A 27,847-nucleotide genomic window follows, 5' to 3' on the forward strand; every position below is an offset into this window, starting at 1 on the left:
GATTGTCCTATTCATTCGAATACTCCCTTTCTTTTAGGTATCAGGTATGTGTTGTATACACAGTGTACTTACAGTGGCGCCCTCACATACGAGGTCCATAAGGAAGGGCGGTTCTTGTATCATATATGCAATGCGACGATACATGATAGCTTAGCACTATAGGAGTGCCAGAGGATGACGCATATGTTCACCCCATGAGAAGTGCATAAACGACCCTAGAGTTCTAACCGTCGTTTTAAATCTAACTCGCACGCAGATCCATTACAAATATTTTGCATCCTTATCTTACGATTTAAAACTTTTATTAATTATTTTAAAACATAATATATGATTTAATATTCTTAATATGCTATAGGCCTTGTAAATCTTGATACTTATACTTTCGAGCATTGTTCTTATCATTAAATATGTTATCTTCATTGATAGTCACGTTGATAATCAAGTACGTAGTAGCTGCATAACTGGTACTCAAAAATTGCTTGTATCTCCAGCAAGTTTGTATTCGTAAGCAATTGGTTTTTTTTTCGTTTTTGCAAACATCTCGTAATCAAGGGCTCTTCCCGAAGGTGAACCTATCCAGCCAATGAATGCAAAGGGTAGAAATTATGCCGTCAACTGTACCGCGAATGCCCGCCTGCAATATCGACTTGGACCACAGTCTCAACGGTGTGCATCGGCCACCTGTATATATGTATACATACAGTATCTACCTGTATATACGTTATACATACAATATCTACCTGTATATATCTATCTATCGCTGCAAGTTATAGTCAGTTCTGCGCAGAGGTTCACTATTGGAATTTCTATACGAGAGTGTACTAGGGAGAATACGCATCTGAATAAATAAAAAAACAAATTTTTGTCATGGGAATGTGATAATAGTAAATATTATAAAATCAATTGATACAGCGGTATGGACAATAACAAATTTTATTTATTGTATATTTACTTTATTTAAGAAAAAATACATGTTTTTTTTTCTTTAATTAAGGTGTCTAGTATTAATGTGCGTAATAAATAATTTTGATGATTGCTTTTGGGATTTCGGTTACCTGAGAGACACTGCTTTACTATAGGCAATGAGTATAGGATGGTGCATGAAGGTACAACGAGTTTCAAAAGTAGAAATTCAACGAGGTAAAATTAATTTAGTGAGTTGGGCTCTAGTGCGTACACTAAGAAATAATGTTGACTATAATTAGCCTTATTACACGAGTACATCATATGAGGAATTTGCCAATTGGAATTTATACGAAATAGAGTGCCAAATTATTCTTAAGCGATCATCCACGGAGAAAAAGCTAATTACAGGATGTATATGAATTAACTGGAAGGATTTACTGACATATATTTTATCATAGTACATCGTGTACAATCGCATACCTCTATATGAATTGAGATAAATGTAGAATAACTAACATGACTTAAATAATCTTAACCTACACTGTGAGATGTCTCACATAATGCGAATATTGTAATTAATACTCAAACGAAGACTCATACTTGTATATAGATATTTAGGTAAAAATGCTTTCGGTATCAAAAACGGCAATAAGTTTACAAAAAATCTTATCCTTTTTGCGAGACCATTGATACGAATGTAAAATCGATAAAGCGTTTTATATACTTAATGTTTGTAATAACATTACGCAAGACAATCCGTATCGCTGGAGCGCATGGTTGCATGCTCTTATACAAAGTACAGAAAAAAATAAATGTACTTATTAATAACTATAAAGATTTCATGAGACGGTTCATATACTTTTTTCTGTTTTTTTGATTCTTGCGAAGTGTTCGTTCGATTCGTAGTATAGGTAACTAAAAAAATGATGGCGGAGGGAGTGATTGTTGATATTGGAGAGTTGTACGACATCGTCGCTTTTATAAGAGGATCATCATCATCGTCATCTTCCTCTCGTTTATGAAAGTGTTCAAAGAGAAGACGCCTCATAATACGTACGATACCTCGCGTCATTCTATCATCTTGAAGAGTGCACACGAAAAGATCATGCCAAAGAACTGTAATCAAGAACGAAGAAAATTCGATGAGTATAGTAATCATGACGAAGAGAATCCTTTCACAATCCCACGAGTGTTAAGGTTGTCAAGTAAATTGTATTTTAAATTGCGAAAACCGCATAGTGCATCAACACGAGTCAACAAGATTAATATGTAACTTCGGGTTGAATCTCGTTGCAATCATAGAATGCACAGTTGATATCTTCACTGTTCAACCGTGGAAAAGGAAACTTTAAAATCTATATTATCGACAGAGCTGATTTCTCTTACCATCAGCAAGGCGACTGCTATACCGGCACCACCTAGTACTGCTGCATGTTTCTGCAAGTGCACCTGTGTACGATTGACGCAGCCTTCCAGATACGTTGTCGTCGCTATCACCGTGTCAGGACCGGTGTTGCAGTGGAAACGCTGTAGAAAGAAAAGCATTCCGAATCGTGAAAGCCGAACAATTGTGTGAAAGCGTGAGAATCACGTGTACTGAGGTCAAATTGTTATGTCCGATATTGATCAGTGTGCATTTACTTCCTCGAGCGGTAAGTATAATTGACATAATTGATTTTAGGATCTTCGAGCAAACTTCTTGACAATTTCAAATTATTTGAATCAAATGTCAAAGTCCTCTTTACCCGTCCAGGTTCAATTTCGCGACAGCAACTGTCCGGGAGTTCCAGATTATTCCTATGCCAGTCCCGCCAGCTATCGACTCCGCAGCATTGCATCTACATGGGAGAAAGTTCGAAAGTGGATTTAAATCTCAATAAGAATTTCAGTGTGAATAGCATGTAAAAGTAATACGCTTATATTGTAGAATTACAATAAGTACTGCGATTATTATTGCTATCATCACTAAGACTTTCATTATTGGCAATTATTAAACACTATTGTTTACCAAGGTCTGAGTGGTATTCCAAGCCGTTCGGATAGATGCATGTTTGTCGTACTGCAGGAGCGAACTCTTCATCTCACGATGCATGGTGTCGACGAGTTTTTCACGAAATACGTATCCAAGGACGCCGCCGACAAGCATCGTCACAAATAGCAGGAATACAATAATGAAGTACTAGGAAAAGATGAGCCAGTTTTAATATAAAAATTCATCATACCTTATATATTTATTTAAGTAACTAATAAATATTCTTACCGTAAGCAGCATGCATTTTATCTCACGGGATGCACCAATGCATCCGAAAAATGCAATAAATGCCACTACAATGCCGCCAACCAGCAGGACGTAAACTGCACCAGACAAAAGATCGTTACCAACCAATTCACCAATGAATGGGATTTTTTCTACCAAGGCCCATATCGATAGTCCAGCTACGACGACACCACCGATCTGAAAATGACGTCAGTTCATAATTTTTTTTAAATGACGTTCTTATACTTGATATGTGAATGACGTCAGGCAAGTCTTCTTGAGATCACGTCATTCTACGTAAGTATAGATCGAAGTCGGTCATTCCTACAAATAGAACTTAATTCAAGCGCACAGAATATTTTACCTGTAGCTACTACTACCGATATAGTGACTATGGGTAGTTGGGAACTGCTAATTTAATAAATTTTACAAACACTCTTGAATGATTCAGTCTTTAGAAGAATGTATTACTCACTTTGAATAATACCTTCTCTGAATCAACGGGAGACATCAATTGTAAAGTACAAAGGAAAAATATATGAACTCTAATATATTCGATAATTACATCTGTTACACAATGAAGATACCAATGACGATTATCGGGTATTGCGCAATTTGTCTGAAAACGCTACGTGACTTTCCATTGCTGATACTTACGAATATGAGCAAATTAGCGAAAAACAGTGAATATTTCATGCAACGGCCACAGCCGTCTATTTCTGTACCGTATCCCATGGCGTATTCGTTGATCTGCAACAGAACAATTATTTTATATATTTTTTTTAAACGCATGGATCAATACAGTACGAAAACGTATTATATCAATTTCATAAAAATTATAAAGCGCCACATTGATTAGAGAATAATAACTAATTTACACATACAGAAAGATTTAACAAAACAATTATTATCTTATTTCTAATAATACCGAATATAGTGGATAGCGCATGGTGTAACGATTCATTCGTTCGTCGTTTATTATAATTTTTAGAAATAATAAATTTTTTTCACTACAATACTACAAGAGAGAAAGCAACCATTTGTTCACTAAAGGCACACACTGCGCACTGTAATAAATTCGATTGATTCGTATTCCTTTTTCTCTCACTATCACGTATTTTCTTCGAATATAATCCATTGTATACGTTTATGGTTGATAGTCAATAATATCAAGTTTATTTACTTCGTATAATCGTCGACGCGTCGCTTTCGATTGCTGTCCCATGGTGGTCGATTGTTTGTGGCACGAGTTAAGAATTAAATAGAGGGAGAACTTGTCTCTAGAACGGTCAAACGTCTAATGTGAATTGCTTCATTCTCTGTCTCTCGTTTCTCTGGCACAAAGGCTAAGCTGAATGTAAAAGTGCATACTTTTTGGCGTGTGTGTCACAGCGTCGCAGGAGAGAGAGGATCTGCGTGACCACTCTCATTCAATTCAGTCATTGCGCATAGTTGAAACTGCAAGGATTTCTTCATTCGGAAAAGGCACGTTGTCAATACAATTTTACTGCGAATTTTGATTCCTGAGCTTTATTATTTCGCATGCTAAAGACAAATATTATCTGATCGTTATAATACCTCTGTGCCTCATATTCCTAGATGTTGTATCTACTACAAAGGCTAAGTTCCAAAATTCACTGCCAGTACTATGAGTATAGTGTCTCTCTTTACCTACGTGTAATTGAGTGAGACGCAACCATGCTCGCGGTACTAGCAGTGAATTTCGAAACGCACTCAAACTGTACACGTAGGTGTTGAATATATTGTGAAAATTGACAGACCGTGCCCATAGTTGTTTCAAAGTCAGTCTTGTAAGCTCAAAATTCTTTCTTACGAGTTTCTCTGTGAAAGTGGACGCTGCTACGCAAATGGTCATGGCTCATGGCGCAAACTCGATTGTAATTCGTAACGTTGAGATTCAGTTATTTAGTAATTGGCTTAGTGATGTCACCGTATATTTGTGCACTACTCGATGGCACTTTCGCAATCATTCTCAATTCAGAATATCCGGTGTTATTCGTACTTTGCCAGTTCACTTTCTGACGAGGAAACTATCTTTGGTGTCTCCCTCCGATTTTCTTCATTTCGAGATATGTTAATCTTCATCGAAATCTAAGTAATACGTATTTTCTTTTATTCAAGGAAAAACGGTTTTAAGGACTGAAATGAACCGCTAAAACTGGACACCTCCAGCAGTAGTTTCGGATATTTCCAGTTGAGATATGGAATGGAACCAATTGGAGAATAATGCTCATGGCGAATAATGAAAAATGTATTTTGCTAGATACCTATGAGGTGAAATTATAAAAATTTGTAGAGGTCGAAAGTTACATAATTTTTAGAAAAAAAAAAAATTATCCATAGTTTTATTAACGGAGCCAATTGTATTTGAAAGAGCTAGAAGTAGGAACGCGTGTCTTTGCGTTTTTCAAAGAACCTCGTTTAAGGGGTGAACTGCCCCTATACATGTGCAACCAAATTTCCGTGAAAACCTTTAAAACCTTAGACGCATTCACTAGTAATGTGAATATTGATTGCTTGAAATGTTGTCAAAAATAACTGTATAACATTTATCCGATTAGTCTTCATCTTTGTCATCATCTTTTTTTGGCACACGTTGCGTCAGTTCAGGAATATATTGTAGCAAACAAGATTAAAATCTCAGGGATATCAATTATTTACGTTTCGCTTGATTCGATGCATTTAGAAATCTTAACCTTCTCAAACGGTATAGGATCATCTCCTGCAATTTATTAAATAAGATTTGAAATAGAAAGAATTTTGAAATAATTGGAGAGGCAAATTTGAGCAAGATAATACGGTTTTAACGGGAATTTGGATGCATTTTAGGGGCCCCTCATAGGGGCGTTCGCCTCTTAGAGCAATTTTTTCGCCGATAAAAAAAAATACATGCTACTTAAATTTTAATGAAGAATAACATATTTCGAAATAATAAAATCGAAGGGAGACACCGGAAACGGTTTCCTTGTGAGTTATCTATTATCAGAATTCTTACAGACTCCATTCCAAAATTCTTTTAAAGGGAGTTTCTTTCGAATATAGGTTTTAATACTTGCATTTTTATTGCCCTGTCAACGTTTTTCAATGAGAAGGATCGCTATGGCAATAGGTGTTGCGTGTTTTGCAAACCGTTTTAATGATTCCATTGCTATGATGTCAGCAATATCCATTAACCTTCATATACGTACTACTGCACAATTCAAAGTTCCATTACGGTCAGTGTTGTTGGACTTAATGTGTAGAAGCGACTTACACGAAATAATACCAGCGGCCTACTTCCTGAATTTTGTCTATTAACTGTAATTCTCTCATTTAGTGAAACTTCAAACTTCCAGTATATCCACCTATCGCAAGGACGCTCATGCTAACCTTGGACGCAATACGCAGGATAATTTACGTGAGGACAGTTCTTAGATGAAAATCAAAAGAAATTTTCTAGTACAGTGCGCTCTATCCTTGCACCATTTTCACATGCGGCTAACCACGGTGTCCTCGGATAGGTAAGACAAAAAATTAGGAAAAGACCAGGCAACAATACATCAATGAATTACAGGAAATGAGATAAATCTATACGGATGAAGTAACTATTTTTAACGGATACAGGAAGTTCGTAGAAATGTGGGAAATTTTTCGACGTTTGATTTTGTCAATTTAAAAAAAAGTATAGTGTATTGAAAGGATACGTCTTTTACTTTGGAAACTTTTATTGCGTACTGGGGACTCTTCACTTCCTCTTGAAGAAACCTCGACTCGTGCTTATGCGACACTATAAACTGCTTTATAACAATTGTTCCAGTATCCTTGCGAGACATGCATTGTTCTCATATATTAAAACAATTAATCTATTCGTCGTGATGTAAACCACAACTAGTGTCTGGGAAATGTGTGTCAGAAACATCAGTCATAGGTATATTGACATCGTTTTGGATGATCGCAGGTGTAAACGGATTTACGACGAACAACGCCACACCCAGAGAGTTCGTTTTTCTCCGTTAACTTGAAAAGTAGCCCTGTTGTACCGTCCCGAGTGACCGTTATATTTGAAAAATTCATTCTCATACTTTTAGGCAGGTTTAAATACACGTATATCCAATGAGAAATAACAACGTAGTACTTTATTCACTTTAATCTATTTATATGAGATCCGTTAACAATCATGCGTATACGTACATGCATGTGTGAATTTTTCCAACATCCTTTGCGTGCGTTTTAAAATATGGCAGCCGTGCTTCCTATCTAGATCATCATTTACCACTTGGAAAGGGCTTGTTACCGACAGAGCAAACCTTCGAGGAATTAATTTCCCGTAAGTAGGTCAGCTTGCTATCGTTACTTTAGTTCAAGACTCTGCAGGACTCTTTTGTGTCAATGCTAAAATCTTTAACTGAATCCTCTTATTCTTTCATACAATGAGAAAGAAACTGGCGGTCGACGTGAAACCAAGGGACGTCTGTTTATGGTAAAGGAGGCTAATGATTATTGTCTGCAGGTTCTACAGCAAGGATGGCATTTGATCTTATGGTATTCTACACTTTTTTTTTTCGTTGCGTTTCGTTGATGGCTACAGTAAGCATTTATGTCAGCATATGGTCTACCATATACCACATAGTTTTACCTATATATATGCGCGTACCATTTAACGTATTCGACTTTCCAGGTGAGTTTTGAGAGAAAGAAGTAGAGGAAAAGAGGCTATAGCTACATGGGAATGCCTAAGACTAGATAACACGAAGGGTGAAGAGGAAGCAACAGGAAAGTTGAGAGGAACGTATAAAGGAGTTGGTGAAGTATATATTGAGGAGAAGAGAAGAGAAGGGAGGAGCTGCGTGCAAAGGAGAAGAGAAGAGAAGGGCTCATTTCGAATACGAAAGTTACACAAGGCGAGGTCATCAGGTTTTACTGGTAGCGTCATAGCGATCCTCGTACTACGCGTTTGCTTACGTACAATCGTAAATATTAGAGTCACGTTAATGCGTATTTCCAAACAATACATCTTGGCTTTATAATTAACACCTAACCACCAGACAACGCCCTTGAATTCGACCAATTTCGCGTACATTGATTTTTAATGATATTACATTTAATATATGGGACAACGATTTAATGACATTAACAGGGATTATATTAAGTTAATTCGGTTTCATGTAAATTATTACGAAAGAGTTGTACTTATCCAACTTATTTGATTCTATTATCCATTATTATTCACTATCCATATTTATTTTTTTGTACGAAAAACATTTTCCCGCCATTCTCAATTCTTACTCTTACTCTAGAATAGTAAACACAACGTAAAGATGCAACATCATGTCTCAGGGCGTTTTCTACAAACTCCAACTAAACCGGTTGTTTCCTTCTTCTTAGAAATATGATCTAATCAACGCGTTATTTGCCTTCAATTCGGCGAAGGTTACATAAGTTTAAGAGGTACGCATACTCTATATACTCTGCCAACAAAAATCTATATTCCGAAAAAAAATGTCGTTTGAAGAAAAATTATAGAAATTCACGTTAGTTCTTTTTAATAATGACAATTGGAATTTCTAAATATCACACTTACCTTATATGCAGCAATTCAAAAGTATTTTCTATTAATATAAACTATTGTTTATAGCACCACACTATTCCAGAATCCCACCTCGGGATTTCGTATGATGGATGCAGGAATACTCGTCGGTCCCCTGATTGTTCACGGACCGTTCGACTAAAACTGAAACGGAAAACAGCTTTCGTTCTTCCAGCCAGTCGACAGGCTAGTCTATACGGGTGCACTTAACTCATAACTTGGTATACTATGGGCTCCAGCGAGAACGTATGCTATAGCACTATAGTAAAGTCAGTAGAGTTCTTCAAGTACCGCATTATACTAACAGGTCTGACAAACGTATACTCCAAGGAACCAAAGGTGGGGAGAGGCTCTGTGCCAGCAGCAGGAAAATAATGAATCATTTACCAATGTGCTGCATACCAATCACCGAGTTATTTCTCCAAGCAGACGATATTTCTTGCATAAATATTGTAATCTCAAAGGCGACAGTTTTTTCCAAAATTAACCACTTTATTTTAAAATCGGAAATAGAGTCTTATTAAATTTACCAGTATGTTTACTAACCAGTATGGATATTATATAATTTGTTATATTCACCCATTTTCAATCTAACTAAAACTGTCTGCAGGCATACGTTTCTGTTAATTTGACATCTATCGATATCTTTCATGTTTCTGATAACCCTAGCTGCCAAAGAGACAGCTAATTTACACACATGACCCGAATAATCAGCATTCAGAAAATCCGGCAGCAATTATGTATTTCGTTATGAAAGGAAACTAGAGAAAATTTTGTTAAATACAATATATGCATATAATATTTTTAATATTAACCCCTTGCATTATTCGGAACCTCGGGAAAAGTCAGGCCAAACGCGGCTGCCTCGATCGTCGCGGTGAACAGCGAGCGGTGGAGCGCGCGTGCCGAAACTTGATACCTATTCTTACGACCGAGCGCAAGGTAGTCGTGCCCGTATTTACTTCACGCGATGGAACTCTTGTGAAATTCAAATGAATTTGAATCAAAAACTTTTAAAAAATACTTTAATTATTACATAAGATGAAAACAAATTCTGATTAATTATAATAATATAATTTGGTCCGAAACTAAGACAACGAGTCAGACTCATCAAAATAGTGCAAGGTGTTAATAATGGAGTTCAAGTAGAATCCTTTTTCTTTCTCTTTTACAAATGTGTAATGATTAGGAAATGTATGTAAATTGTTTCATAGCTTTATTTATTAAATATGTACTGGATACAGGCAGTTCAACGGGGCTAAAATTGTTGTAATATCTATGTAATTCACGCTTGTCTATTCTACGTGGGTTGAGCATTGTGATGCAGTTATGAAGTCAGCACTAAAGTTAGTTATCGACCTTCCTACAGTTAAATTTAGTTTAACCTTTGAGATTGTGCATAAAAACTGTGATAATTCGATTAATATCAATACGTTAAAATAGCATCACATAAACATGTAATCTTTCAGTTAAATTATTGTTACGTTGTATAAGTGCTATAGTAGATTATGACATAAGCAAATTCAGCTTAAATAAATATGATCGCCGAACCATTAAATGACAAAGTCAATTTCATTGTTTTATACAAGTCATAAAAGAAAATGGCGATTCTATAAATATGGAGCGTAATTTCAATTTATTCCGCAAACTTTCTCCAGTATTATAGTGGAAACAGGATTAAAGCATTACATGAAAGTATAAGATATAGGAATAACTTCCACACAGACATTGAGGAAGGACCACACATGGTAGTCGAGAATAAATTACAACCTGACGTAAAAATATTAACAATGAAACAGAAAGGATAGGATACAAACGTTCAATAATCCGATAGAAAGACTGACTCTTAAAAGGACTGAAAGTCCGAGCTGAAATACTCCTTGTATGTACACCCAGGACATCATTCCGCTCAGGCATTATTCAACAAGTGCTGCAATGTTACTAGTAGAGGATCGAAAGAAAAATATCAAATTGAGGATACATTTTCTAGTGTTACGAGGGTCGTTCAATAAGTCTTTAGAAAAAAATATAAAAACAAATTATTTCGTGTAGATTTTTTTTATTTTTCAACATAATCTTCTTTTAACTCTATACACTTTTCCATGCGTTTCTCCAACTTTTTTAAGCCGTCCGAAAAGTAAGATTTCGGAAGGTCCTCAAAATAAGCATTTATTTGAGCGATGACTTCCTCGTTCGACGCGAACCGTTGTCCGGCGAGCCATTTTTTTAGGTTTGGAAATAAAAAAAAGTTACTGGGGGCCAAATCCGGTGAATACGGTGGATGTGTAATAATTCGAACTTTAATTCCGCAATTTTGGCCATCGAAACTGCGCAAGTTTGCACCCGTGTATTGTCTTGATGGAAGAGGATCTTTTTCTTTTTCAAATGAGGACGTTTTTTCTTGATTTCTTCGCTCAACCGGTGAAATAACGACGCATAATACTTTTCAGTTATTGTTTGTCCTTTTCCCAAGTAATCGGTGTAGATGATTCCGCGTACATCCCAAAAAACCGTGGCCATCACCTTACCGGCCGATTTCACCGTCTTCGCCTTCTTCGGAGCCCGTTCGCCTTCAAACATCCACTGTTTTGACTGTTCCTTTGTCTCTGGAGTGTAGTAGTGTATTCATGTTTCGTCCACAGTTATGTATCGAGGCAGAAACTCGTCAGGATTGCGACGGAAAAGTGCCAAAAAAGTCTCAGAGTCGACCACACGATTGCGTTTATTCTCCGCTGAGAGCAAACGCGGCACCCATCTTGCCGACATTTTCTTCACATCCAATTCTTTGTGTAGAATTGAAAACACTGTACCTTGCGATATGCCAGTGGCCTCAACTATTTTGCGCACTTTGATTCATCGATCACTCAAAACCATATTGTGGATTTTGTCAATCATTTCAGGGGTAGTCACTTCCACTGGATGTTCCGAACGATGTTCATCTTTTGTGGATGTACGGCCACGTTTAAACTCATTTACCCAATTGTAAACAGTTGCAAACACAGGAGCAGATGTGCTATGAACTTCATCCAACTCAACTTTGATCTCTTTCGGTGTTAAGCCTTTTAAATATAAGTGTTTAATCGCCGATCGAAACTCACTTTTTCCATTTTTCTAAATGAACACAAGTTTTTTGCTTCAATCGACAATAAAAATGAAACTACGTGACGGATATAACTGAGCCTTGAACAACTGTCTAGTGACTAGTGGTGTTTACTAAAAACATACCATTCTCGATGGTACGGGCACCATCTCTTAGATTTTCTAAGGACTTATTGAACGACCCTCGTATTTGCACTAATTCCAATTCTTCCTCTTCATAACTGATCGGACATGATTCGCTTTCCCAGAACCTTCAGTTACGAACTCGATTACTTCAAAAGTCAATTTGTAGTGTTAAAAATATACCATCCTAAACTCCATTAATGACAACCTGTCGTTGATTGAATAACGTGTCAAGTGTTATATTTTGATGAATGGTTGGACAATACCGACGGCTAAATGATATCGCGGTAAAGGAATAACAATCGAGATGTGTCAATTATATGTAACGTGAATGTGTAGTATAAAGAGGGATAAACGCATGAGTCAAGAAGCGTGACACAATGAAAAAGACATTTTCCTAAAATTGCATTACATTCTATTTGTATTCATGCCAGTTTCAATGGCACGGCCTACTGTCCTACTATTTTGCGAATCGCAATGTCACACTATGAATTGCAGGTGTCACTATGAAGAAATCCCGGATAGTGAACCTTGAACCGGTGTGAAGTCAGCTTAAAATTCGACAGTCCAAATTCAATTAAAATATATAAACTGTTGGTTTATAAAGAAACAACAGATAAAGACTGCAAATAGTACGTGAAGATTTATTTGATAATTTTGAGAAATGATACTCAATATAAGACTATGCAGAATTTATAGTGTTTATTGCCGGTATGAATTGAGCCTTAAAGCTCTAGCCCGGTCGTTCAAGATGGTCGCTAGAAAATTAAGATCCGATAGGTGCGGTTCGTTCATTCTTTTATGAAAATTGTAAATAGTGTCTTTAATAATTGTATCTTAGCAAGGAGCTAAGAATAGGATATTAATTTTTGTGGTTATATTAATAATTTACTTTTACTTTATGAGAATGATTTATAATTTGTTAGCTCGTAAATGTTTATGCGCAGGTGAATACTCGACGTGTAAATGAGATCAGACGTTTCTGTACAAGGAGACAGGTAAGAACGGTTAATTGAGACTGTTCATTCATTGTATGGCAAAGTCATGACAGTCAATACTATGGAGAAGCTGCAGGAGCAGGGCTGGTGAGCATATTCATAAATTTATTATGAAATGTAGAGCTATTAAAGTTTTTGAACATTGTTTTTATTATAACCTCAGGTACCTCACTGAACATGGATATAATGTTATCAGCGATTCTGGAAGTATCCTTGACGTACAAAGAATTATAAAACGCGCAATTGATGTTAGTATTTAGTTTTTTAACTGTATTTTCATGTCCCTGCATGATGCTTGGTACAATGTTTGCTTGTAGTTTGATTTGAGGGAAATTGGGAGTGGACAGGGAGACCTCAATCAGGGTAATCTAGTGTTGCAAATACAGAAGCTGCGTAATGTGGCAGCTCCAAAATGTAATGAAGAATCTCGTGCTGCACCACGTATGCTAAGGCTCTCACTAACGGATGGGAAAAATAATATTCAAGCTGTCGAAGTTGAACATATTTCATCTGTTAGGTATGCAGTATCTGTCTGAATGTAATCTTGTTATTTGACATGTTATTCCTTTTAGCTTAAACACCCCACCTGGTACAAAGTTATTAATAAGAGGTGGGAATTTATTACTGTCGCATGGAATTATTCTATTGAAGTCCTTTAATATAGCAACTATACTTGGAGGAAAGGTACCTAATTTGTTAGAGAAATGGGAGTTGAACAAGGTATGTATAATATAGCAAATAACAAATTCAAAATTTGTATTAATAATAAAGAATTGTTTGACATGACATTCCTTCTACATAACATTTGTCTAATGATTACAGAAATTGGCATTACACACAAGGGTAAGATCAATGGATGAGGGTGGTCCACCTTCATGGATACCATTTGGCAAAAAAATCATAAAGCTCTCAGAGCAAGATAAAAATTTCAAAGCTCTTGCTGATAAAGAAAAAGCAACTAAAGAGGATGAATTTGAGGCACAGCGAAAGGATGCAATTGCAGAAGCTGCTAAACAGGGTAGTAAAAAAGTTTTTGGTGGTGGAAACAAACAGGTACCTAGTACAAAGTACAAAGTAAAATTTATATTTATTTGGAACTGATTAACTAGTTAACTAATCTAAAGAATAAATATTATGTTATCTCAGCTATTGGATCATACTGTACAGAGGATAGTTGATCAAGGTTTCTCAATAGAACAAGCAGAATATGCTTTAAGGATAAACCGTAATAATGTGGACAGAGCATTGAAGACTTTACAGCGAAATGACAACAAGCATGGAAAGTAAGATTTTTATATAATGAATATTTATGTTAAGTACACATTAAGTTTTTTTTTTAAACAAACACCATAATTTAAAAGCAGTAACGCTCGAGAAACACGAGAACCTCGCGATTCTCGTGAACCACGTGAAACTCGTGGAAAGCGGTTTGAGAAGAAGGTTCAAGAAGATGGAAAACCAAGTAGTGGCAAGGTCTCTCTCTTCGATTTCTTAGAGGATAAACTTCCAACTCAAACGGATACAGTAGAAGAGACTAATTCACAGCAATTCAACAATATTCAAAACAAGGAGAGATCTGAAAATAATTTCGAACGATATGATATGAGAAGTATCGATCACTCTCAAGCAGGAAAAGGTGGAAGGTATATACTTTACTTTCACATTAGTTTAGAATACTATTGGAAACAATCGTCCACTTATTTATTTTTTATATCAGGGCCCAACGTGGTGGCCGTGGATATCAGCCGCCGCCAAGGTATAATGATGACAGTAAATCAGTGAAACGTACCAATAATAGTAGCTACGACACGTATCAATATTCATCACACAGTGGTGGCAATATGCAACAAAGCAAGCCACCGAGATTTCAAAGAAGTCAAGATAATCAAAATGTGTATCAGCCAGATGTTGGTGGTTATAAGGGATCCTACAACAAGAACGATCATAGAAACTCGTTCGCGCGTTCGCGTGCTGAAAATGCCGGTAATATTAGTGAAAGTGGAAGTGCAAGCGGATATAATAGACATCAACAAGATCACCATGAAGGCCAATTTGCCAACGGTAACAGGAACCATAGTCAAGTTGATGATACCAGGAATAGACACAGTTATGATGTATCTTATGGAAAGCAAAACCGAGCACAAGACGGAGTTCATAAATCGTTTCAACCAAATTCAATTGAGAAAAATTATAAGAGTCAGCTGAACAGGCATCAGCCACTTCCGGCATATGATAGTAATCATGGTGGAAGTCGAGGTACTGGTGGTTTTAATGAACAGAAGAAAGATCATACTTTCGGTAATTCACGTACCGCTAATAATACATCTGGTGGTACATGGTTTTGGCAAATTGGTGACAAGTGTATGGCTAAATACTGGGAAGATAATAGGGTACATAATGTCATACTGAATGCTGAATTATCGTTCATCATAATATTTTTGAGGTCAATGTTAAATAATGTTTTTATATTTTCAGTATTATAATGCGGAAGTGACTGCTGTCTCTGAGAGAACATGCGTTGTACAGTTCAAGGACTTTAATAACTACGAAGAAGTCCTCCAGGTGGATTGTATACCAATAACAGAAGACATCTGCCTGGTACGACTTAATTTACAATTTTAGTTAATAGATATGTATATTGAAATCATTAATTAATTAAAAAGTTAAATTCTAGGACGGTCAAGGAGGACGGGGATACAATCAAGATTCCAGACGCCAGGATCAACGTCCAGGAAATCGACAGCGCTATGATCAGAGTCACAATCATATAACTGGTAAATACTTTATTAAGACATCGACTATTGGCAGAGATGGGTCTTTGCGCTATGCCGATAGGCGAGCAAGAGCAATCGACGTTTTAAAAAAATATATGAAATTAAATTAAACTATTTAATTCCTATTATGTGCAACAGGTATGGAATTCCGAAGAGGTGGTGGCGGTGGCGCTGGAGGAGGTCCTGGTGCTAAAGGAGGTTTCAATAAACGTAGAGGTCCACAACGTAGTGCTCAACCAATTTATCAGCCACCAGCACAACGCGGTGGTGCATCATCATCAGGAGGAGGCCAACACAATAATCCTACACTTTAACACAATGACAATAGTCCTTTTAGCTAATAAAATTTCGATTTGGACGCGAACATTAACATAGTTGCTGATCAAAAGTACACAGAAGACTGACAGCCAACTCTAACACCTGTCAATTCTCATGCCATGGCTAGAAACTTTGTTTCTATTAAGTCATATCGGCCAGAATACTAATAATAAAATATACAAAAATAAAAACAGTGATGCGTCTCGTATGTAGTTATCCGCATAGTGAAATTATACGGATTCCGAATGAAATCTTCATTGTAAGATAACGACAGTTCTTTAAGCACTACAAAGCGTTTTTATTGTATGTAGGAAGAAGAGATAGCGTGCTGGCGTCGAAAGGTGCTCGACGTCGCGTCGTGCCTCTGTACCTTGTCTACCTTCATAGAATAGTAATAATGAACTTTGTAATATTTAAAATGAAGTGTTCTCATTAACGAAAGTTGAACGATACGCTTTACATTCGTAAATCTGCCATAGTAGCGTTATGCGGTGTCTCGATTCTAGATGCTACTTTAGTGCTAAAGTCGAGAAGGATGCATGTACGTAACAAAGTAACATCTTAATTACTTATTAGCCTTCTCATAATCTATTTTATCGGGTTATTCAAAGTCTCGAATTTTGAGAAGGCCACGGTTAGTTTGATTCCTTTTTCTGTATACGGCAGCAGTAGCATTGCGCAGAGTGCTCAAGGCGCTTGCCATAATCATTTCTGTTGTACTATATTGTATTTGACAAATCTTATTACATTGAATGGATGTCATGCAAATCGAATATTAAACGAAACTACTCGTTTATTAAATACTAATCAGAGTTGTGATGAATTTTTTGTTCCTAACTATTGCCTCATACTTATATTCCAAAAAATAATATTAGGAAAATTCTTACTGATTATAGAAAGTGCTATGGAATAATATGAGATACACCGTACTCCTACGTATATATGTATATTATAGTGATTGTCATCTCTTTTTAACTGCATTTACGAGTGGATACGCATTGGATGGAGCGTTGTGATTGGTTTATTTTTTCAAATTTCAAGCATTTCTGGCCCTCTGGTGTTGATGCACATGCATGCATGTTGTATTGACGTTTAGGCATGGCGGGATAGTCATGTCGTTTGCTTTTATGAATTTAATAATTCATTTTAGCCGCTTTATCGGTATTCAGATAAGTTTTATGTAAGGGGAATTGTACATTCCGTAGCCTCGGATTTTAATAGTGCTCTTTCGAAGCGCAAACGATTGTAATGCCGCCGCTCTCAGGAGGATTCGGTGAACAGATTGAGGTTACTATTTTAAATTTCAATGCGTGACTTCATCGTCGCTTCAAATTGTCTAGTTCACGATTGCACTTTTTCCCCTTTCAGGATTATGAAGTACTGAATTTACTTGGAAAGGGTGGATTTGCCAGTGTTTACAGAGCAAAATGTCTTCGAAGTGGAATAGAAGTGGCGATCAAAATGGTAAATTGATGCTTTTTATGGATGGAGCATGACCTACTTGTTGCTCCAAATGCATGTGCAGATATTAAGAATTTTTTTTATTTTAATAGATTATTATAATATATAAATGTTCCGTATCGCACGATTATTCCCCGGAATAATTGTATAATTTAACTTAAAATATTTAGATCGACAAGAAACTCATGAAAGCTGCTGGGATGGTGGGACGCGTTCATCAGGAAGTCGCTATTCATTCACGTTTGAAACATCCAGCTGTGTTAGAGTTATATACTTTCTTTGAAGATACTAATTATGTATACTTGGTATTAGAATTGTGCCACAATGGTGAGCTGCAGCGGTTTCTCAAAATGCAGAAATCCCGTACTCTATCTGAAGAGCATGGTGCGTTGACAATTAGATTTACTTTTTGATACCTTGTTCATTAACTACAGTTGCATTTCTAAAACAATTTCATCTTGTAATTACAGCTGGCCGTATCATTAGACAAGTTGTACAAGGCTTATTGTATTTACATTCGCATCAAATACTTCACAGGGATATGTCCCTTTCAAACTTATTATTAACTAGGGACATGCAGGTGGTAAGTATGACAACTTCTAGATAACAGAGTACAATAGTTGTACAAACTTTTATTCTTTTTAGAAAATAGCAGATTTTGGTTTAGCTACACAATTAACAAGACCCGATGAGAAACATTTGACTATGTGCGGCACACCAAATTATATTTCTCCTGAGGTATACCATAATATTTCCATAAAAGAAAAAAAAAACGTTTTCCAGAACCTTTGAATTTTCGTACTACACAGGTTGCAACAAGATCCTCTCACGGATTGGAGGCGGATGTGTGGAGTTTGGGATGCATGCTATACACTCTTCTAGTGGGCAAACCACCCTTCGACACAGATGCTGTTAAAAGCACATTGACACGAGTAGTCATGGCTGATTATATGATGCCATCACACTTATCCGAGAATGCAAAGGATCTTATTGATAGATTATTGAAAAAGAATCCACGTGATCGCATTCAATTGAGAGACATTTCAAAGCATCCATTCGTTGTAACACTGGAGAGATCACGATCAGTTAAGGTATGATTACAAACAATAACTTCTTCGTTCAACAAATAATAAAAGGATAAAGAAAAACATTCTCTTCCAGGGAAAATCTGGTATGGCCAGAGGATTGTCAAGTGTAGATGGTATGACGGATTCCGGAGTAGGGCGAACATTGTCGTCCTGTGGAAAGGGGCGAATTCGCTCACGTTCCGAGGAGAGAATGTCCACAGTTCATGTATTGACAAATGTTCTTGGTCCGACAGTCAGTGCCAGGAGTGATCCTTACTCTGAATCCGTAACAAGGTCGCAATCTTCCCATAGAGCAAAACCACCAGATTACTACCCTAATGAAAATTCTGTATTGGCTGGAATTCCTCAACCTTTACGAAGTAAAGTGTTCTCGCAGTGCGAGCAGCACAGCGGCTATGCTGTACATGAGGACGAGGATAAGCATAGAAGTCAACGACAACATCCACGAGAGCGCACTAATGATAACGGCATCGAATCCAGTGACACTGGAAACAAACTTTCGGTACCACCTTTGAATTCTGAAAGACTTCAGCCTACAAGACATCGTACTAAGAATGCAGTTCTTACTATACTGGATAACGGAGAAATCTGCATTGAATTTATTAAGAAGCGAAATGGAGGTGTATGTATTTGATTTTCATATCTAATATATTAGGCAATACTTTAATTGACTTTGAAATTTCAAATATAGGAGAGAGTGGGTGAAGTCTGTCGCATATCCGGTGATGGCTTGAGAATAATTCTTTATCGACCTGCAGACAGTACTGAAGTAGGTTCACAACCACTTCCACTTCCTTCGCGTGGTGCTGATAGCATTCACTCGTATGAGAGTCTTCCTCATCGTCATCATCGCAAATACTTGTATGCTGCACGGTTTGTTAAACTTGTCAGAGCCAAAACACCAAAACTTACTCTTTACACGGTACGCGCCAAATGTCTGTACATGGAAAACGGACCACAGCCTGATTGTGAAATGCACTTTTATGATGGAGTAAAGGTATCTAACAATATAGTTAATTGTTTAATTTTTATTTAAAAATTGAAAATGTGTATAAAATATGTATTATAGCTCGTCCGCGTAGATGGTGTTGTCAGGATAACGGAAAGGGACGGTGCACCAACATATGTAGAAGGTGAATTCCCATCCGATCTGGAGGAATATCATGAACATTATTCAGAGTGTTATCAACGGTGCTTGCTACTGGATTCCACGCTAACATCCCTGGGGGTGGCTACAGGATATTCTTGTTTTCCTGCGATAATCGGACGAAGACCTACCTCGGCTTTGAATGATACACCTACCATACAAGGGAAAGAAAACGTTTCTCGCGGTAATCCTAGTCCACCTGTAGTGAGTATCCTGGGTTTCTAGTACGAAGGAAATTATGTAAATTGTTATGGAATGGTATCATTATTATCTTTGTATTCTTTCAGATGCCTTCATTTGAAGCTACTTGCTCTGTTGTCTCCACAGTAGCGTCGCATTCCAGAAGATTAAATTCCGTTCGCATTTCTAACTGTAATACCAATAAAGTAACGGTTCCTGGGGTTGGAGTGGCTAGTCATCTTCCTTCTGGTGATGTTCGTGTCGATTACAAGGATGGCACAACACTCACGGTAAGTTACCTTATATAAATTTAGACGAATTGTTTGCATATGGTTTTGGAATACATTATTACAGATAAGCCCTCAGAGTTCGGGTGGTGGAATTATGTTTGAAAGCTCTAATGGTGTGACGAAGTATAATCAGAATTATCAACAAAATTCTGAAGTGCCATACATAGTGAGAGAGAAGCTACGACATCTACCGACTGTTATTAAGTATCTCGTACAACCTAAAACTAAGAATATACGATAGTCTCTTAAAACTGGCACTGTCACAGCCGAATATTCCTGTACAGTAATTTTAATCTGCCCCAATGATGCTAATGACAAGAACAGAAAGCATTTATAGGTATACATTTATTAGATTTATAACGGTATGTGGAATTATAGAGTAGATTATTTTCTATAAGTACAATAAAGGGATACCTATGATACTTGTTGTTCACTGAACTTTTATCTATGACAAGTTGTACTATTAAATCGTTTTTATAATCATGAAATCGACTCAATAAAGTGATCATTTTTAAATGATGTTTTACCTTATTGAAGCTTCGCTAAAGTGCTGTCGTCTCACATGTGACATTCGTAAAAATTAATCAAATTGCGAAACAGCGGGAATGATATGAGCCCTTCTGTTAAGCCCTAAGAATGTTACCGTCTGATTAAATGTCGTTAAGGAAATGACGTCAAAAGTTCATGGTGCGTGGCAAATAATCAGTGCATTAATAGTCCTATGATTCTCTGTAGGGAGCGGTTCAAGCTCTTTCACTCAACTGAAAAGGCCAATGACGCCGCCATATTGTTATGAGAGTAAATCTCAAGAGCGGAGCATCCGTTGTTGACATTTGTAATTCGGGTCATTTCGATAACATATTTTTTGTAAGTGCTCACATTACATCATTCTCACATTTGTTCGTATGAAGTAATTAAAGAGGATACAAATTTTTCTCCTTAAATGGATGAGTTTAAAATTCTGTAAAACAATCTGGCATGTTAGGGCGTAGTATTCAGGAAAGTGAGCAAGTAAACAACGAGCACAGTGACGTGTCAGTGATTAAACTGTAAAGACGTGTGGGATGTCACTTGACAATCGACTATCTTATGCTCAATTAGTTCATAATTAAAGGATTCCGGTCGAGAGTTCTCGGACAACGGACTAGGAACTAAGACTGACGCTCTAACCTCATACAATGGGTAAGTCACTATCTAATCAAGTTTAGTTTATCAATAGATAAGACCTTATATTTGGGTGGGAGATGTCCGATACATAATTATGAAAATTATTTTATGTCATCTGTGCACTGATTTCGACATCCTCCGTTTCAATCGTGATAAAAATCATTTGAAACTCCGTCGATATTCTTCCCTCTGCTAATCTTATCTTAACGTGTGGAAATGAATTAGTCACCCATAACTCATCAGTCCTATTAGTACAGTGCTTCCTGTTCATCTTGCATATTTGTCATATCTGTCATGGCCAGGCATGGTCGGTTTGGGCGCCCATCCGATGAAGTTACCACAGTAGTTCCTTTGCGAAGGAAGTTTAAAAGTAATATTAGTATTGATAGATTTTCTCAGATCAATGTTCATGATGATTACATAGAAGATAATTCATACAGTAAGTCTCTGGGAGATCATGTAAACATCTTCCTTGCATTGACTTTTAATGTTGAGAGGCACCTCTTTAGAACCTGAACCGTTTTCTTAATATTTTGTATTTTTTTGATACTTGAGGATTAATTGATTGTTTATTCATTTTTTACAGGGAATGTGTGCAATGATTGTATGGCCAGAGTGCCATATGCAACTCTCATAGCTACTATAATGTGTTGTCTAGGAGTGGGAATATTTTGTGGCACCATGTACAGAGGTGCTACTCTCTCTGCTTTAATGATGGATCAGGTATGATGAATATTTTATTTTTTCATATCCAGTATAGAATAAACTGTAATATTATCATTTATTGTCCATCTACTAAGGTCTTTCATTTACGTCTGGGATGGCTGGAAGCAGTACAACTTGTTTTTGCTACTGTAGGAGCAAGTATGGCTGCTCTCGGTTTTATGATTCTATGTGTTGGATGTCTAGCCACAGGAGCCACAAGACACAAAGTCTACCGGGCTTGGAGATCACGTGTTGGTGGTCGCATTTCTTGTGCTGTTGTAAGTTCTCTATTACTTTCCATATTGAAAACTATAAGGGCATAGAAATCCCAATATGCATATTCTTTTAGTTTATGACGATAACTTATGTACTCCAACTTGGCTGGCTTCTAATATTTGCTTTCCTGGTAATTACAACACTGATATTCACTGTCTTCTGGGGATTGTGCAGTAATCCACGAGTGCAATCTCTTGACCAGTGTATTGACTTTACTCAATTTGGTATGTTTTCAATTGCTATATCTATAACCGCATAACTCAAGTTGCAATTTCCAATAATGTACATTTTGGTAATTTTCTTTTTCAAAAGATTTCATGTTCCCTAACAACACTAGAGTTGAGGACATGAAAGTCTGCGGGTCACAGGAGGTAAAATTATTCTGCAAGGATTATGTAGAGAAAGCTGAGGTGATGTTCATCCTGGCAACAGTGGCTGCCATGCTGGTCGTTCTCAGTCTAGTGCACTATTTGATGTGCCTTTCAGCTAATTACGCGCATATCCGTGACCACGAAAAATTCCAAGAGTTACAAGAACTTCAGTATCTTCAAGATCCGGGCGAACCTGATACCCCTCATTCGGGAATGGGTTCCTTGGGATCGCATCATCGTGCCAAGGATAGATTTTAGGACACAGCCCGTGAGATCTTCTCTATGAATCCACTGTGAGCCTTTCACGACAATGAAATTGCTCCTTCCTTCATTGATCATTTCTTCACTTACTCATATCGTTAAATGTTATACAGAATGTATCCCGTTATCCGGATATTCTTCAGAGCATAAAACCCTGCTCAGGTATTGATTAAAAAAAGTATTCACTAAAAATTCTTCAGGATGAAACATTTCTTGAGTTTTCCTGGTTAACTTTTTTTGTATTCAGCTACTCACTAAGGAGAATCGACACTCTGAAGTATAATCGGTGTTCAGGTACACCTGGTATATTCACTGTTCACTAACAATCGCAGTGATTCATTGAAGAGGATCTTGCGGGAACATTATTAATGCCGTCCAATTATTCACGAGTATCTTATGTGTTTACTGTATCATCAAATATATAAGTGACCGAAAGTTGATAAGCACAATCAACTCTATTAGCGCGTAAGTTTAATTTTTCGTTAGGATTTATATAATCGGATATCAATCCACGGGGCAATTTTATCTAGAAATAAGAATATTCAATGCACTGCCTTCACCAGGGGGCGGCCTTGTTCAAACGCAACCCTATTTAATTATCTTGATGTTATAAACGTGTACGCGCACAGAAATTGGTGGGCACTGCGTGAGACATTGCAAATTTACTGGGGTTTTATGTACAAAACATATGTGCTGTGTTGTTGTCTGATGGTTATCATCGGAAGTATCTCGCCGTTTCACAGCAACAATGAGGATTCCTTTTTAAAGGATGAGAATATAATAAGAAATCTTTATTTTTAATACGCACTCGATTTTTAGCTGAAAGTATCTTTCGTTGTTGCGTGAGTTTTCGTCCGTGTTCCTCTATTGTTCAGTGAAGGATGGAATCATCTTTTACTTTATTTTATCCGTACCTTTGAAAGTGTAACTCATACATACATATCACGTAGTAGCATTTTATGAATATTAAATTTAAGTTTAAGAATTTTTAAAAGCTGCATGACCGTGTGGGTTATTAGGAATAAGGAAAAGTATAGTGTTTTTGTAAACATATCATCGAATTTAAGATGATTAGGTATAGCAATAAATTTAAGCACAATGCAGATTAAACAAAATTTTTACCAGTGACGCGCAAATTTTTAAAATGTGCCAAACCACACTAACTGTTGAAATTAGTTCGTTAGCATTTCTTTTTTTACAATATTAATTTTATTCTCATCATTTTTATCCTACTAACAAAAGCATCTGTAATCAGCAATTATACGTTTACAATAAAATAATACGTCTTTTATTATAAATTCGATTTCATTCATTCGCTGAGAAGTCATAAGCATTCGTTTTTATAATATATACAGATTAATAGATATATAGACAGTTATTAGCAATTTGTACAAGGTTCGACAATGAAGACGCAGAGATGCATGAAGATAAATTGTTAAAACAACGTAACGACTGATACTGTTTCGCAAGCGTGTAAGTTCCGTCGTTAATCGCAAGAGTACACAAACTTTTATCGCGCTATGTACAGTGATCGATATTTTTCAAAATATGCCTGACCAATGAGATCTTTAGTCCTCATCCAATTGAAAATCTAAATCAAAGTCCAATTCAACAACTTCTTGTATCGTGTTGATGAACGTGTACCGCGAAAAAATCATATATAATTTTCTGAACCAAACATATTGTGACTTGTGTGCTGCCATTGCTTCCTAAAACAATAGTATTCGAAATTTTTCATTGTCTATTAATTTTACATTCAGTGACACTTACTTTTATTATTCGCCTTTGGTTATAATCGACGAAATACCAATACGAGCCAGACAACAAACTGATTGGTAAATCCAATAGCTGAACATACTTTCTAACAATGTTTACAGACTCCAATATATACAGCTTGCAATCTAAAAGCCATAAACAATTATTTAAATAATTCGTAGATAAAATGACTATTAACAAAAAATACTAACATGATGGCACCCTCTTCTCCATATACATGGAAGCAAATGCGTAAAAGAGCGAAATATGATTCTTATGCCCGCTTACGCCAAATTTATCAAAAGTTAACACTGCATTTATTTTATAAGTTTCTATAAAATTTAACATTATTTTCGAAACTTCTGTTTCTGGCCAAATCAGTGTAGGGTCATCAGGTAATTCTGGATTCCTGTAAAATGAAAAAAGAGTGAACAAAAGTTGAAATCAAAAAGTAATCCTGCGCGTATTAATTTGCGCCATTTTATAGATATAAGATGAGTTTACTCTTACATTATAATGGTGACATTGCCCTCAGGTATGCCAAGAATTTTTGCACAGTCCCATAGCTCCTCCTTCCTTTGTTTGTTACCACCTGTTAATAAAAAAATCGTTAATCTTTATTAATGAATCTTACACGTGGTAATAAATAATAGAAATGTCAATGTAATTCATAGATCGTGCTTACCCGTAGTCAAGCAGAGAATATAAATCTGGCTGATATTATCTCTGACGATGTTGTATATCGTAGGGCCAAAGAACATAACTTCGTCGTCTGGATGTGCCGTCACCAATAATATTCTGGATGGTGGACCAGGTATTTGCCATGGTCTGTGATTCGTGTTTTTTAATAAAAAGTACAGAAAAACGCAAACACATAAATACGCGCTCACAGCTATCACGATCTGCCATGAAATTTCCTTAGCGTACCAGCACCACCACCATACAATTTCATTGACATACGTATTTAGATCCAGCATTTTTACAGAAGAAATAGCGTTATTTTAATCGCACATTCTTGGATACTTTTACTACGATTTCTGTACTGTTACTCAGAATTAGACCTTGATTAAAGCATAAGGTTATGTTATGTCTTGATAAGGAAAGTATGGCGCCATTGCTCGAACAATCTGGGCCCTTTACGTCCGTAATCCTTTTCCACAGAATTTATTCTCTTTAATATCTTATTTGAAAAGCATCGTTATAACTTGAATTTTGGTTTAAATCACATTTAAGAAATTCCCGTAAAAACGGCATGGATTAGTGAATTTCCAGATAGCATAGTTGGATATCTTGGCAGAGATGAGTAGGGAGATGCACAACGCTACGGTTTTAGGCGATACCAAAAACATGGTGCTAAATCGTAGCGGCGAGTCCGGGAGTAGGATTTTGTGATCATCGCCTCCGTCGATAATGCATGTCCCGTCGTAGCCGAGTTGAACGTGATCACGAACGTATAGCTTGGCGGGCAGAGATTCACCGCAACTTACCGCTGATTCCCAGAGCAGACCTTAGAACGCTGCCGCCCATCAGATATTGCCAAAATGATTTTTTTTTTGTAATCTTAAATTCGAGTGCACAGTGTAAGCTAGATAAGATTTACTAAGACAAAAGCCAGCACCTGATGCCTGCTTGCGTTAAGGAGTGCAGCGATGCCGTGATAGATTCCAGCATTATTTAACAATAGTTCCAGGCGGAACTATGGTCCCAACATTGAGTACTAGAGAGAACTATTCCGGAACTGTTTGAAACACGACCTGAAAACAACACTGAAAGCCAGCTCCTTATGCATACCTGCACTGAAGCATATGGTGCGACTAGTATCCTTAATAGGTATTTTAACGATGTTACGTAGCAGAACTATTGTTAAAACCTATCAGGAACTATAGAACTCTTCGAGAACTATTGAAAAAGCCTATTGTTGAATCATTTTCAAGAGATTTTAAAAAAGTGCGGTGCTGGAGCTGACACCCGTGTACCACCTCAATTTTTGTAATGTTACGTAGCAGAACTATTGTTAAAACCTTTCAGGAACTGTAAAATTCCTCGAGAACTATTGAAAAAGCCTATTGTTAAATAATTTTTAAAAGATTTTTAAAAAATTGGGTGCTGGAGCAATACACCCGTGTACCACCTCAATTTTTGGAAAATTCGTATTTTAACAAATTTAGCGTTCCCTTCCTTCCCTTGTAGCGTCAAATATTGTTCCTCGAGATGTCCTTACGGTGATCGCAAGGGCGCCGTTGGGTGCTATGCCCGATATACTCGAGCAATCAGAAACGTGGGTATGGTTTGATGGTTGTCGACATGCAAATAAAATTGGTTTCAAGAAAATCGGCCCACTGGCAATTTCCCATCTCACCTCTGTACGAAATACATTCGTTCATTCTATGGGATACAAGAGTATATCTTATTTTGCTCAGTGTATAAATCTGTTTTATCAGCGGAGTATTATTGACTTATTTAAATATATACAGAAACACTTTATTCTTCATTGTACGATGTTAACGAGATTAATACAGACTTATTTTGGCAGTATAATAAATCATTTTGGTAAGTATTTCGTATATTTAACAGTGCTCAATTTCGTGGGTTTTTTACGGATTTCTTGCAATGATTCACAATATGTGTAGGTGGAGTTTGATTTTGGATTTTCTTCAGGCGTGCACATGGCTCTTGACCAAATTATTGAAGCTACTGCTCCCAAGGCTCTTGACATGCACAAGAAAACTTGATTAAATTCCATGTCTCTTAATCCATAAGCCTTGAGGGACCAAAGGAACATATCAGAATAATAAACAGACATATATATATGTGCGTAATAAATAGAATTAAATATATACTCTAAATGCAGGTGCAGCGATTGCATTTTGTTTTGGCCAGATACTCTTTCCTTTAGTCTTCCTTAACATTATACTCAGAACTTTAGATATTTCTTGGGACAGCTGCAAACATAGTAATTACCAATTTGAACCTTTCCCGTGTCCAATAAGAAAGCGTCGCGCGTAATTGGCGCCATGAAGTTTCCATATAAATTTGAAATTCTAGAAGAGTACAGCGTCGCCTGAAAGAGCCTTGAGGCGGAGG

The 27,847-nt window shown here is 36.7% G+C and overlaps 6 protein-coding genes across 13 annotated transcripts in view; 3 read left to right on the top strand and 3 right to left on the bottom strand.

Annotated features, from left to right (window-relative positions):
• Window positions 1–1,318: 1,318 nt before the first annotated feature.
• On the bottom strand, window positions 1,319–9,043 carry LOC107266884 (tetraspanin-9). Of its 3 annotated transcripts, none has more exons than XM_015737878.2 (7): window positions 8,745–9,043; window positions 3,821–3,913; window positions 3,167–3,361; window positions 2,915–3,085; window positions 2,652–2,744; window positions 2,293–2,433; window positions 1,319–2,022 (listed from the first exon to the last, which is right to left on the bottom strand). In XM_015737878.2, exons 2-7 carry the CDS (start codon window positions 3,896–3,898, stop codon window positions 1,975–1,977), a joined length of 726 nt encoding a protein of 241 aa, XP_015593364.1. In that variant the 5' UTR covers window positions 3,899–3,913; window positions 8,745–9,043; the 3' UTR covers window positions 1,319–1,974. The 3 variants fall into 3 exon arrangements, with proteins under 3 accessions (XP_015593364.1, XP_015593362.1, XP_015593363.1); XM_015737876.2 differs by lacking the exon at window positions 8,745–9,043 and adding an exon at window positions 4,347–4,523; XM_015737877.2 differs by lacking the exon at window positions 8,745–9,043 and adding an exon at window positions 4,092–4,223.
• Window positions 9,044–9,344: 301 nt separating this feature from the next.
• Window positions 9,345–16,842, top strand: LOC107266883 (tudor domain-containing protein 3). 5 transcript variants are annotated; one of them, XM_025084177.1, is made up of 12 exons: window positions 9,345–10,096; window positions 12,920–13,057; window positions 13,134–13,218; window positions 13,288–13,487; window positions 13,543–13,690; window positions 13,793–14,023; window positions 14,117–14,253; window positions 14,332–14,613; window positions 14,688–15,360; window positions 15,446–15,568; window positions 15,645–15,744; window positions 15,883–16,842. In XM_025084177.1, exons 2-12 carry the CDS (start codon window positions 13,017–13,019, stop codon window positions 16,056–16,058), a joined length of 2,196 nt encoding a protein of 731 aa, XP_024939945.1. In that variant the 5' UTR covers window positions 9,345–10,096; window positions 12,920–13,016; the 3' UTR covers window positions 16,059–16,842. The 5 variants fall into 5 exon arrangements, with proteins under 5 accessions (XP_024939945.1, XP_015593359.1, XP_015593357.1 ...); XM_015737873.2 differs by lacking the exon at window positions 9,345–10,096 and adding an exon at window positions 12,294–12,604; XM_015737871.2 differs by lacking the exon at window positions 9,345–10,096 and adding an exon at window positions 12,591–12,752.
• A 305-nt stretch (window positions 16,843–17,147) lies between these two features.
• Window positions 17,148–20,744, top strand: LOC107266934 (serine/threonine-protein kinase PLK4). The gene is made up of 11 exons (XM_015737997.2): window positions 17,148–17,349; window positions 17,431–17,526; window positions 17,694–17,907; window positions 17,994–18,106; window positions 18,169–18,261; window positions 18,333–18,614; window positions 18,685–19,233; window positions 19,303–19,608; window positions 19,681–19,962; window positions 20,046–20,228; window positions 20,293–20,744. Exons 1-11 carry the CDS (start codon window positions 17,311–17,313, stop codon window positions 20,467–20,469), a joined length of 2,334 nt encoding a protein of 777 aa, XP_015593483.1. The 5' UTR covers window positions 17,148–17,310; the 3' UTR covers window positions 20,470–20,744.
• A 170-nt stretch (window positions 20,745–20,914) lies between these two features.
• Window positions 20,915–24,306, top strand: LOC107266935 (neuronal membrane glycoprotein M6-a). Of its 2 annotated transcripts, none has more exons than XM_015738000.2 (5): window positions 20,915–21,410; window positions 21,982–22,118; window positions 22,196–22,378; window positions 22,450–22,600; window positions 22,689–24,306. In XM_015738000.2, the coding sequence occupies exons 1-5, from the start codon at window positions 21,407–21,409 to the stop codon at window positions 23,003–23,005; spliced, it is 792 nt and encodes a 263-aa protein (XP_015593486.1). In that variant the 5' UTR covers window positions 20,915–21,406; the 3' UTR covers window positions 23,006–24,306. The 2 variants fall into 2 exon arrangements, with proteins under 2 accessions (XP_015593486.1, XP_015593484.1); XM_015737998.2 differs by lacking the exon at window positions 20,915–21,410 and adding an exon at window positions 21,578–21,834.
• On the bottom strand, window positions 24,289–26,104 carry LOC107266937 (N-acetylglucosaminyl-phosphatidylinositol de-N-acetylase). The gene is made up of 5 exons (XM_015738001.2): window positions 25,449–26,104; window positions 25,274–25,355; window positions 24,976–25,172; window positions 24,779–24,909; window positions 24,289–24,717 (listed from the first exon to the last, which is right to left on the bottom strand). Exons 1-5 carry the CDS (start codon window positions 25,738–25,740, stop codon window positions 24,577–24,579), a joined length of 843 nt encoding a protein of 280 aa, XP_015593487.1. The 5' UTR covers window positions 25,741–26,104; the 3' UTR covers window positions 24,289–24,576.
• Window positions 26,105–27,248: 1,144 nt separating this feature from the next.
• LOC107266584 (citrate synthase, mitochondrial) overlaps window positions 27,249–27,847 on the bottom strand; it is a 2,950-nt gene continuing 2,351 nt past the window's right edge. The window contains exons 7-8 of the mRNA XM_015737199.2: window positions 27,604–27,705; window positions 27,249–27,524 (exon numbers count right to left, since the gene is read on the bottom strand). Of these exons, the coding sequence (XP_015592685.1) occupies window positions 27,306–27,524; window positions 27,604–27,705 (321 nt within the window). The 3' untranslated portion in view covers window positions 27,249–27,305. The remainder of the gene's footprint in view (window positions 27,525–27,603; window positions 27,706–27,847) is intronic.

The sequence above is a fragment of the Cephus cinctus genome, unplaced genomic scaffold (assembly GCF_000341935.2).
Source record: "Cephus cinctus unplaced genomic scaffold, Ccin1 Ccin1_scaffold0330, whole genome shotgun sequence".
NCBI lineage: Eukaryota > Metazoa > Arthropoda > Insecta > Hymenoptera > Cephidae > Cephus > Cephus cinctus.